At 37.8% G+C, this 13187-nt stretch overlaps 2 protein-coding genes across 2 annotated transcripts; one reads left to right on the top strand and one right to left on the bottom strand.

Annotated features, from left to right (window-relative positions):
• LOC149596232 (uncharacterized) lies at positions 1 to 312 on the bottom strand. Its single transcript, XM_089861319.1, has one exon. The coding sequence runs from the start codon at positions 310 to 312 to the stop codon at positions 1 to 3; it is 312 nt and encodes a 103-aa protein (XP_089717445.1).
• A 5760-nt stretch (positions 313 to 6072) lies between these two features.
• On the top strand, positions 6073 to 13087 carry LOC149596233 (uncharacterized). The gene is made up of 4 exons (XM_089861347.1): positions 6073 to 7611; positions 10183 to 10401; positions 10517 to 10734; positions 11298 to 13087. Exons 1-4 carry the CDS (start codon positions 7304 to 7306, stop codon positions 12764 to 12766), a joined length of 2214 nt encoding a protein of 737 aa, XP_089717473.1. The 5' UTR covers positions 6073 to 7303; the 3' UTR covers positions 12767 to 13087.
• The last annotated feature ends 100 nt before the right edge of the window (positions 13088 to 13187 follow it).

Raw genomic sequence — 13187 nt, forward strand, 5'->3', positions numbered from 1 at the left:
TCACTGGAGTCCAGTGGACCCGAACCCTTGCGCCGCGCGATCAGTACTGGAGAGTGCGGTAGCCTCCTCCACCACTCGGGAGTAGGTGGGGGCTAGAAGAAGTCTGGCGATTGGCATTCCTGGGGTGACGTGGTAATGTTTGTCCGTGAGATTGAAGAAGATGACCTTGACTGGACCTCGGTAGTCCGGATCAATGATGCCGCCCCCGATGTGGAGGTCTTGTTCGAGTAGTTCTTGTAGGCCCGTGACAATGCCCACGTAAGAGTCCGGTATGGCGAAAGCTATTTCAGGGGTAATGGCATGTCTTTCCATCGGAGCTATGGAAACCGTTTCTGAACTATAAAGCGAGATTAATCCATTGGGGTTGCTTTCCGTGGTGGGGGGAACCGCACGTCCCGACAAGCGTTGGAATTTGAGGGTTGGTAGCGCCGCAGAGTTCTCATTAATCTTGTGGCGTTTTACGCGGGAATAATATCACGTGATCAGCCGCCAAATATGGAGAGAGGGTTTTTTTAGCATGGCTAACTTAATCACGTCCTTGAACGACTGGGCCGTGGTTCTGTAACTGATTGTCGTCTGCTTCAAAATTGAGAGAACTTGATGGCACAATTATAAAATGGCAGCGTCTATCTTTAGATTTTTACTATACTTTCTTCAATAGAAATTGAGGCTTCCAATTTGATTAAATAGTACTGAAATTAAGCCAATTAAAGTTTCTATAAACGAAAATTAATCTTTTCGGATATTCAGTGTCTGAAAACAGAATGAATAGCAGCCGACGACAATCAGTCCGAAAAGTAATAGGGATACGTTTCTGGCAGCATTGCACCTTTGAAAATGGCGCTAGCTTTCGCCTCGGAGAATGAGCGACCGCCGTAGCAGCGGTGTTATTTCAATATGGACCAGGGCTATTTGGTAATCCAGAAAATGATATTGACAAACTCTTATCTGACCGATTTTTGAAATTACAGTGAGAAGTAAGCAATCGACCATAAATAACAATTTGAATCCTCAAACCCTAATATTAACCCAAGTTCTATGGGAAAATCAACGTTATACTGAAAATTCGTTTGCTAGCGTTGGCTCGCAGAATATTTTTCAGCCCGACACGGGGGAGAGAAGGGGGAATAAATTTAGGGGTAAAAGGCTCTCTCTCTCTCTTATATGAAAACTATGCATAAAGTGACTTGACTTTTAGAGCCCAAGACATGCTGATTCAAAATTTTAAACGGATTTTAATTTGGTTTCAAGTAATTTTATTTGGCACGGAATTGGAATTTTTCTGATTTTCCAGCTTTAAAATTTCCCTTATTTGTTTGTTGTGAAGTTAAAATTCGACATCTTTGACCTTGGATATAAAGGATGTGACCCTTGATTTGAAATTTTTCTTTCATGTAATTTAAATACGAATTGCAATGTGAAATATGCATAACTAGGCGAAATAATTTATGAACGCCATATTTATAATTTAATTTTCCTTTCGTTCAGATTCGGTGTCATTCAATAAAATTAAGTTTGGATTCGGAATATTGCTTTTCAGTTGGATCCTCGGAATGTTCTTGATGTTAACATTTTTTGAAAATCTTCTTTTATCCAAAGTGACCATTCCGCCGGATATTAAAAGAATCGAAACTTTAGAAGACGTCTACTTTAGTAAACAATTACACTTAGTGTCACTAGATATGGGAAAGGTTCGCTACAATTTCGAGGTAGGTGTATAGGCCTCATATATTAGTTTTGTTTATATATATATGATAATGTTCTTGACTTGAAAAGAGAACAGATGACCACATGATGAGGGAAATATACAAAAGAATTACCTTTATGAAATCATTGGATTTAATATATGAACACGAACAAGTTTTAGAAGAATGTCACCAAGGACGTTCAGCTCTTCTAACACCCGATATCATGACGAAAAAGCAAATTCCGATATTTATTGAAGAGCTACCGTTTTCCTTTTACGCCTCTGAAAATCCATTTCTTTCCTTCTTCAGGGCGGTTCCATACAGAAAAGGATGTGATAAACGATTGTCCGATTTAATCATAACTTTGTAAGAAACCTTTTAGACAATTCAAATGTCAAACATAATTTTTTTAATCTTGCAATGAGGGGTTCGTTTCCATTCTAAAAATTTAATCAAATGTGAATATTCGGCTAACCAATTTTATTGAACAGACAAGCACGCCAACTATAATATTCGCGTGAGAGACCTGATAAGAATTAACTACGTTTTCACATAAATGAGCTCTCTGTAAAGCATGGGAGCGTGGTCGAGCTCGCAGATCCCTGTGAAATACACAGAGGTATACCCTTAAGGGTTGTTAGACCCTTTTTGGTAAGATTTGACACCCGCCCGTATGGTTAAAAAAAAAACAAAATCACAGTTTTTCGCCAGATTTCCCCTAGAAAAAGCGTTGGGTTTTTGTGGTCCACTCCATCCAATAACTACAGCGAAGTTTAGGAATACTTGTAAATTAACAATATGTATGAAGGTTAAACTTCTGAAGTTTCATTAAGAACAATTTTAGTCTGAGTATTTTGATTAACTTTCAAAATATGGCAAAAACATTGATGCTCTACCAAGTTAGCACATTAAGAGATATTTTGACCAATTTTCGTTCAGGTTGAAAAACAAGGTGCCTAGCCGCGTGCTTGCTAAACAAGGTAACTTCGTTAATAAAGTTTTAAAAAATCCTAAGCCTTTTTTAGAAATTTCCCTTACAGTGGGATCGGTATCTCTGATTTTTGTTGTTTTCAAAACTGTAACTTTAACACTTTACCGTAACTGATCATTGAACAAAATATAGTCGGTGAAGTAACAGATATTAACATTATTAGTTTTATCAAGAAGGAATTTACTATATTAAGTTCCTTCTTGGTTTTATAGACCTTAATTTAGATTATCAGTTATTTTAAAAAGACTTATCTTGTGTTTTTTCAATTTACAAACATTATTTGCACTGTACCTTTGCTCTCCGTTTCAGTTCTAGAAAGAAATTGTGTTCCTCATGGATCTTTAAAGGAATAGTAATTTCGATTTATATATAAAGCTCCTACCTAAGAACTTTTGCCAATATTACTTTTTAATAGTTGTTAATACTTGGTATTCTAAAAAAATAATAAGTTTATTTTCATATTCAAGTAGATATATACACATCACTGTTAATTGAAATAAGAGATTATAAAACTTACAATTCAATAATCCACGGATTTTATGAAATATAATTTCAGAAATTGGTATTTTGTATGGAACGCCGTTTCGGCCAAAATTATGTACTTGCCAGGTTGTTATATAGTACGAGGCAAGTTGTTATATAGTACGAGGCAAGTTGTTATATAGTACGAGGCAAGTTGTTATATAGTACGAGGCAAGTTGTTATATAGTACGAGGCAAGTTGTTATATAGTACGAGGCAAGTTGTTATATAGTACGAGGCAAGTTGTTATATAGTACGAGGCAAGTTGTTATATAGTACGAGGGAAGTTGTTATATAGTACGAGGCAAGTTGTTATATAGTACGAGGCAAGTTGTTATATACGACGAGGCAAGTTGTTATATAGTACGAGGCAAGTTGTTATATACGACGAGGCAAGTTGTTATATACGACGAGGCAAGTTGTTATATACGACGAGGCAAGTTGTTATATACGACGAGGCAAGTTGTTATATACGACGAGGCAAGTTGTTATATACGACGAGGCAAGTTGTTATACGACGAGGCAAGTTGTTATATACGACGAGGCAAGTTGTTATATAGTACGAGGCAAGTTGTTATATACGTGGACTTAGATTTATTTTTTCGAATAATTGGGAGAGGTGAAGACAGTAATGGCATCACTATATATATGAAAATAGCTACGGTAAGGAAAGAAATGTCATTTCCCTCGTGAGGTTGGAGGGGGCGAAAAAGCCGGTTTTAGGGGACGAGAAGCAGCAGAATATATTGGTGAAATTTCAGGGGTATTGTAGCAATGTAACTCATTTCAGCCATGGAAATAACACAGGTTTACAGGTCCAAAACCACTTTATTAATTACTTAGACTAGTTTTTTTATTCAAAAACTGAGGGTCACGAGTCCTAGGGACTTGTTTATTAATTCTAATTTTTGATAAATATTGAAAGGGGACCAGTTTATTAATTCAAGGTTTTCGTCAAATTTCGACTCCTTTCTCATTGCAAGGAGTCTTAATCTTATTTCCTAATTATCTCTACTCCTAGTCGTAGTGTCAGCCTCAGGTTAGTAGTAATCAGTACAGCGTTGCCAGACGTACGATAATTATAGTACAATGCGATAATTTTAAGAGTTTTTTCGAAGCTTACGATAATTATGACGCTGTACTAGTACGCTAAATTCGGCTTCGGCGTACGATAATTGTACCATAATTTAGTGGGAAATCTAACTAATCTGGGCACAAAAGGCTCGCTAGAGGAAGAAAAATGTGAAATAGGATGAAATTATTCATGTTTTAAGTCCGAAGGCAGGATGAGAGAAACAGTTTGGAGACGTTATTTGTCCATCTCCTTCTGGAATCAGGACCCTTGTAAGTTGTACTGATTTTAGTATAAATACAAGGTCAATCAGAACACAGCTATGTTGGAGGCGCTCGGAGCGTACGATAATTTTGGTTGAAAATCGATAATCTTTTGGCTTGCGTACGATAATGTAGTCAAAGATGGCTAAATAAAATTGTTAAAAATGATTTAGGACCATGTAATTTTATATTTATAAATAATTTTAAAGTGGGACCAGTAGTAAAATAAATCGCACAGGGGTAAATGGTCTTAGGGACCAGTTTGAATATTGTTGATGTCGGGGTCACTGGTCCCGAGGACTAGTTGAAAAAAAACCTTATTTCCATGGTTGACTCATTTACACTCAAGTAAACAATTATCTGCAAAGAGAAACTTGCGTTCTGCAGTTTATCAGTTTTTGTAAAAATTCCAGACCACTAAAACTTACTGTCGCCGCTCGCGTTGTACAGTTTTTCTAATTATGTGCAAATGTCCGACCCCTTGAATATAGCGTGGGTATTATCAAAAACCTCGACTTACTCAAAGTTATTTACTCCTGAAGGGAAACAAAACTTTCTCAAAGTTTTTTACTCCTGAAAGGAAACTAAACTCAAAATAATTTTTTCCTGAAGAGAAATTAAACCTACTCAAGTTATTTCCCCATAAACGTATATGTTGTTCAGGACATGTACAAAATATATTTTAAAAAAAAAATAGCGAAGTTAAAGCATTTGGTCTTAGGAATAAGCAAGTTCCAGCAACGAAAGAGATAGCCCGCGTATATTTTTTTTTATTTGGTGTACTCCATCAGCTAGTAAATTTTATTTACTGTCAGGCCCATATAAAATCATAGTAAAAGCGAGGGGGGAAGGGTTGTAGGCCTACTAAATTGACTGAATTCCGAGAAACTATGAAACAGCGTTCGCTTGGTTTGGTTCATTTGAATTTTGAAGGGAGGAACGGCGAAGTAGTCTAGATATTTTGGGCATTAGTTGCAAAATACATAAAGTTATGACTAATAATTTTCTATTAAAACAATTTGAAGTTCAATGATTCATAGCTAACTTTGACTTTTTGTTTTTGCCGATTTTCGGAAAATTGACCGGAAAATTTCCACGTTTAATTTTTCCGGAAAATTAACAACCCTAAAGCACACCAACTTACATATTTTCACGCTTATAATATTAGTAGGATTGAAGGTAAACCACTTCCACAAATCCAAAAATATATACATACAACATGCAGGTAAAGAAATCGTTGTTATTTTGACCTTTAATGGAATTTTATGAATAAATATCGAGACGTGGTTCAGTGGTATCGTTTTGAGATCTGCATGTCCGTGGTTTGATTCCCTAAACTCCAAAAAAAAATTTGGGGTTTTTCAAATTATATATATGTAGCGTGTTTGAGGGTAATGATAATGTGAAAAAAATAATTGTATTTATTTATATTTATTGGTATATTGAAGGAAAACCTTTTGCTCAAGTCAAAGGTAATATATAAGGAGTAAAAAGTCTTTATAAATGATCACATTTAATACAAAAAAGAAAATTAATAATTGGACGTCGCCTCTTGGTGTAGCCTTACAATTGCGAGCCATAGGTGCCGGGTTTGATTACCTGTAACTTACATTTTTTTGTATAATTATAAACATGCTTAAGTGGGGACAAAACGATAAACCGACTAGCAATAATTTGTTGGTTTCCAGTTTCTAATAGGCAAGGTTAGCTTAGGTTAATTATAAACAAGTATTTACCGATGTGGAACAGTTTCCAATGTCGGAGAGGTAATATTTTAGTTTTCCGAACTTTTTGCATGGCTATCAAGATTTTCTATCATGACAAGTGACCCAAGGGTGGGGCCAAATAGTACCCACATCGTGTACAGTACTTAATTACGCCCTCCCCTCGACGGGCTCCTTTAACTGTCCTAGTGTGATTACCCGTAACCCACAATATCGGTTAACTCTGACTACATTCCAATGCACCTAGCCATTTCTTCGTTTAACTCTGAAATAATCATTTCTTCGCTTAACTCTGACCACATTCCAAGTCTCGAAAAAAATTTAACACGGCACCTCCAACCCCCAGGCCAACCCCCACCCCTTGCATCCCAAGTCCAACTAAGACCGTCATCGTATACTACGATGTGGCTAATAAAAAATGTAGGCGGTCGTGCCTTATTGTGTTCTTTAAAACTTCCGTGGCGTGTGTAACCAGAGAGAATTAAGACAGGGAGTGGAAGGCTGTGCTATCGAGATTTTAGCTACTCTTAAAGCAAGTAGGCGTAACAGGCCAGGCTAGTTTCCGGTCTAGAGCTAGCTTCCAGTAACACTAATAGCGATTTCCACTGACTGCTCGCGGAGCGCTCCCATGGAGCCATATAAATGGGAGAAGTAGCTCTCGGCTTCGTTAAAGACTGTTTTTGCTAAATCAGGGTCTCCTATATTTATTGCTCCATGGGAGCGCTCCGAGAGCAGTCAGTGGAATTCGCTATAAACCGAAAACCGCCCTGGCCTGATCACGTGGTTTTTATAGCGACATTTCTGGCTCTAGCTTCCACTCCCTGTTTCAATTCTCTCTGGTGTCACGTGTATCAATATTCTTCGAACCCTCGAAGCCCCTTCAAAAAACGTTTTCCCGTGAACTATCGGAAAATCACCTCCTTTGGTTCCAGCGTTCGGAAGAAACGGTCTACTGTAGGAAACGTGTAAAATCATTAGGTTTACACACAGACCCCTTTGCCTCTCAGGTTAACCGAAAAGTATTGTGCCGTGTATATCCTCGGTATGAGTGGTACGCCTAGCGCAGCGAGAGACGCTATTCAAAATCTTATTATTAATCCACAATTCATGAATCTTTTGTCTTCAATCGTAAGCCCGGATAATAATACTAACGTAACAAGCGAGATTAGGGATCAAGGTCGTAGCTTTGGAACATTGGATAGGGAAGTTAGTAGTATGTTTCGGTCCCGAACGCTAAGAAATGTCCCGCGAATTGCTTCAAATTTGGATCAATCTCCTACAAGAAACACTCAGTTTAATTTTACGGGTGGTTCCAGCATCAGACGTCGTCGATCAAGATCAAGAAGCCAAAGGTAAGATTGATTTTTATGTAACAAAGTGCCATTTACGTAGTGTCTATAGAGTGATATCAGAAGTAAGGGCCCAAGGGGTCTTCCCGGCTGATCGCGTTTTTGTAAAGGGGAGTACTATTTAGCACCAGTAGGGATGAAGCTGAGCTAAAAGATAGAAGGGACGTTGTGGAACGTGTTACCGAAATTACTCTATTTCTGCCCGAAAAACAGGCGAAAATAGACCTATCCATATATTCCGTAGGTTAAACCGCATTGAAGGCATGAAATATTGTAAACGGGTTTTAATAGATGGCCCTATAGGCCCAGACTCTTACCTTTCAAGGAAAAGTGATTTGAACTTCATCTAGAGACCCTACCTATCGGCAGTTATAATTTCCCTTAATGGACGGCACGTCCCTACGCGTCATGTTACTCTTTATGGAAATTCTGAATCAGTCTATAGCAGTAACGTCACTGACGACATACCGAAAAACTGGTCTTCGTACAAATCGGGTGGTCTAACTGGTACGGTCTATTTTGACAAGACAAATTTCAAGGCCAAAAAAAACCGGCCTACTTAAAGGGATAGTGAAGCAGGCAAACAAGTTATTTTTAATCGATTAAGGCTGTTAAAATATCCCTAAAAACATTATAACCCACGAAATCGTTTTCGTTAATTTATAATTAATTATCGAAGTTGTTATTTGAGCTCGCGGTTTTTAAACAAAATTTCGATATGAAGAATTGAAATGTCCGTGACCAATCGGGGAAAAGGATTGCACGTGAAAACAGATTGGACGCTCTATAGTGTTACAGTTACTGTATGGAGGATCCCCTTAAGATAGTAGCTCGAGGGGCCATTGTCAAGAGAGTTCAAAAACCCAGCGAGAAGTTCGCCCTGTACACCTGTTTCTCTCCGTATCCGAATAATACGGTGTTTACTTGAAAATGGACGGTGTGGAAAAATACCAGGGGACGAGAGGGGTTTTTGTTATGAAAAACAGGGGAGGACGAAAGGCGTGGGAGAGGGTAGATTTGAGTTTGGGGACAAGAGAGAGGTCAGAGTTTTTGCGCGCGAGGTTAGCGAGAGTTGAGATAAATTGTGTGCGTTTTACCTGGATTTATTTGTTTATTTGTTTTGGACAACCTTTAATTCTCAAAAAGTGTAATTATTCCTATAAACGCCTATCCCTCTAACAATTGTGAGTGGAATTTTGTCAGGGAGGGAAAGAACATCAAACGTCATTTTATACCTCTACTGGGGGGAGCGTTTGCAGGCGAGATACTGAAATTCCCGCGTTAGGGGGGGTGACACCGAAGTAAGAGATATGAGCCTATGACGTTGGAAGGACAGGTTCTTCCACTCCCTATGGAGTAATTTCAGTACCCTGCTTTTGACTGTATTAGGCCTATGGAAAGATAACATGGGATACTGCTATATAGGATAGGCCAAAACAAAGTTTTAAAAGATTCAATTCACGCGCTAAACAAAAAATAATAATTGTTTAGCGCGTGATTTGAACCTTTTCAAACTTCTTTTGCTGACATTTCAATTCTTCATATCGAAATTTTGTTTAAAAACCGCGAGCTCAAATAACAACTTTGATAATTAATTATAAATTAACGAAAACGATTTGGTGAGTTATGTTAATGGTTTTATGGATATTTTAACAGCCTTAATCGATTAAAAATAACTTGTTGGCCTGCTTCACTATCCCTTTAAGGCTAACAGGGACTTGGCAATGATCCCTAAACTTCCCTAAAATATTTAATGCCTTAAAACATCAAGAACCAACTGTAAAAATACGTATGGCGGAGCAATTTTTCGAGCATTTTTATTTTTACATCAATTTTTCATTTCGTATGTAATTCGGTTAAAAGAATAGTAGCAGTTCAATTCTTAATTAAATAATGGATTGAAACCATTATTTTCGGAAAAAGTATTAAAAAACTAGAGCTATGTTTTGAAAAATATTTATTTAAAAATTGACTGTTTAAAAAATTAGTTGGACAAAAACTTATACTTATGACGTCACAATAATATTGTTGTGGTTCAGGAGATCACGTTTGTCTTTGAATTTTAGCGTTCAGAACTCTGACACAGTCATTCCCCCTATGCTAATAATCACTTTCGCTAAGCCTAATACACGCTCTGGAGGAGCCTCGCGAGCTTCGAATGAATTGAAATGCGCGCCAAATAAGACAGAACCTTTATGACGTCACAACGCGGGATTTTTAAGTTTTTTATTTTTGTTTTGAAATATTTACGATTTTCAAACAAAAATGATTTACTAGGCTGAGTAAGGTGATTTTAAACTATTAATATCTATCAAAATCTTGTATTATTCGAAATTAACTGCTACTTATCCTTTAAGGATTAGGTGTAATATTTAAAACCCCAACAATGCGAAAATGATTACCCAATTTGTAATCGACGTACAGATAATCTGAGAGTGATTAGTCCCTCGGTGTAAAGGGAGAATGACGGTGTTTCCAACGATGTTTTGCACTCTTTTTCATGCCCCTACTGAGACCAGTACACTACTAGTGCGGTAGAAAGTATTTATGGTTTATTTCTTATATTAATAACAGGTCCAAATCTGCACCAGAATCGTATCCCACTTTCACCATGAATGTGACATTAATACCGAAAAGAAAATGCAACACCGTTCCAAGGGGTGGATTTAAAACCAATTTGTATAAGCGCGGTTGTGTTGTATCCGCCGTCGAATTCCGTAAAGACTGGGATTCAGAAAGGCTTCACGAGGAAGTGATCAAACTATTCCCCGGAAAATTAGAATCAAAAGACGAGTAAGTAAATTCACTTACGGTTTAGTATTTATAATTCATAAACCATTTAAGGCCCCATAGCTTTGAGTCCATATGTATAATGGACACTTTGGTAAATTATAACTTCTCATTGCAGAATTGAATTACTTCGGCCTTCAGCATCTTCGTTAGTTAAACCTAACATTTCCCCGGGATCAACTCTGAATGGCGACATGGTACATAGATGCTGGGGAAAATCAACTTTGTATGTTCGTCCTAAAATCAGCATTAAGTTGTTAGAAAGCGATGGAAGTGATTCATTTTCCGAGAATAATGGAAATTCAGACGATGAATTACCAGAGATACCATTATTAGGTAAGAATAAAAGCGGAAATTTCAATTCAAAGGGGGATTTTGGAGGGTTGTTTACCCATTGCATACCCTCCCCGCTGACCAATCAGCCTTTTTTACCAAATCACATAGAAACGACGTGGTACTAGTTTGACCAAGCGCTGTTGTTGTATTTTTCCTTCGCCTCGTTTTTAATCGTGGGGTCGGACATTTGAGCGAACCGGAAATTATTAGAGCGGTCGGACATTTATGTTTTTAAAGAAACCGTAATTTCTTGCTGCTCTCGTCTGAAGAGACCATAATTCTGTAACCATATGCGTACGATGTTGTTTATTGTGGGCGTACCCATCTGTTTTTCAAAAATCTGCCTTAGAATTGCTTAAGTTAACGACGGTAATAGTTAGTGTAGGACGCTGTCGATTAGCATAAGGGCTAGCCACTGCTGTATTGTAAAAAGGCCCACATGTAAACAAGCCAAAGGCTTAGTGTGGATATCCCTTCCTTAGATAAAGCTTAGATATTACTTGAGCAATAGTCATAGGATGATATTATTAATAAAGATGAATTTTTTCGTATCCTAAACCTAGGTGTTAGTGAAACTGTTGCTACAAGGGACTTAACGACGCCCGTTTCAAGCGACTTAACGACGCCCATTTCAAGCGACTTAACGACGCCCGTTTCAAGCGACTTAACGACGCCCGTTTCAAGCGACTTAACGACGCCCGTTTCAAGCGACTTAACGACGCCCGTTTCAAGCGATTTAACGACGCCCGTTTCAAGCGACTTAACGACGCCCGTTTCAAGCGATTTAACGACGCCCGTTTCAAGCGATTTAACGACGCCCGTTTCAAGCGACTTAACGACGAATTTCACAAGTACTGGATCATTTGACAAAAATGAGGCTTTTGAAGACTCGCCGATAGCGTTAAGAGATATTCTTTCGGGTTTAAATTCAAAGATATCACATTTAAAAATCAATGATATCAATGTAAATAGAACCAATGTTCTTGATGGAGCTCTTAGAGCATTTCAAAGGAAGTCATTTGATCCATCTGGTCGGATTAACGTAGTTTTCACTGATACTAGTGGCCTAGGAGAGGGTGCGGCCGACATTGGCGGACCTTCGCGAGAATTTTTCAGATTATTAATGAACGAAGTTATGACGTCGTACGTGTTTGAAGGTCCTCCAAAATTTAAGACTTTGAATATGCATGCTGGGGCAGTCTCGAACAACATGTACTACTTCGCTGGATTTGCGATCGCTCTATCAATTGTTCATGGTGGACCAGGTCCTCAATGTCTGGCACCTTGGATTTTTGAGAGTTTGTTCAATGAGCCGGCTACTGTAAATGTCGAACCATGTAACATTGTAGACGAAAGTCTAAGAGAAAGGGTCCTTGCTATAAAAAATGCAGAAAGCGTGGATGATCTTTTACAAGTTTTAGAAGGGTTAAGTGATATCAGATTTCTGACTGGGTGCGAGAGACCTATACTTAACATGACGGAGCAGGATGCGCAACTGAAAGACATAACTCACTATCTAGTTCTCGGTCGCCACGTAGGGAATCTAAACAAATTTAAAGAAGGGTTATCTACATTAGGAGTTTTGGAGGCCCTTAAAAATTTCCCCGAGTCCTTTAGATGTATCATGACACATGATGAAACTGTCGAAATAACTAGAGCAAAGTTAAACTCAATGTTTAAAATTCAGTTTTCTGAATGTGGGGGTAATCGTTTTGCTTTAGAAAATAAAGCCGTTGGATATTGGCGTGATTATCTGATTGACGTAGAAGACGGGGAGGCTGGTGTATCACTGGCAGATATATTAATTTTCACTACCGGGGCGGAGAGCGAGCCTCCACTTGGTTTTCCCACAGAACCAACTTTGGAGTTTTTACACGAAATTATCGAAAGTGTCGGTACTGCAAGCAAGTTCCCTATGGCTAATACATGTGCAACGATAATGAAATTGCCTATAGTACACCAAAACTATTTAGATTTCAAAACTGCTATGGATGAGGGTATTCTTTGTAGCCCCGTGTTTGGCTTGGTTTAGATTATTAACAAATCTTTGTGGTTGTTTATGAAGGAAAAGGGGTGGTGGATTATTTAGGTCGAAAATCATCGTCAGTAGGCATGGCTAAAGATTTAAATTTTTGGTTTTCAATTTTGAGTACTTTGGTAAAGGGAAAGAAAAAATTTACTTTTAAAACAATGAACATATTTCAAGATTAATACCTCATTGCCATCAAAAATTGTTCTTAAAATTTTGTATTTTTTGTGTAACGGTTCGGGGAGTCTCTTTTTGGTATAAAATTTGCATTAAGGAATTGTAATGATCATTCATTTTTTAATAAAATTAGATTTGGATAAATTATACCACAATTAACATAATCCCATATAAGTATGCCTATTTTTTAGCCACATCGTAGTATACAATGAGGCTCTGTTGGGATGGAAGTGGGGGTGGTGCTTGC

Source organism: Phalangium opilio, unplaced genomic scaffold, assembly GCF_054372755.1.
Source record: "Phalangium opilio isolate 3A_F unplaced genomic scaffold, DU_Popi_V2 ptg000390l_1, whole genome shotgun sequence".
Lineage (NCBI taxonomy): Eukaryota > Metazoa > Arthropoda > Arachnida > Opiliones > Phalangiidae > Phalangium > Phalangium opilio.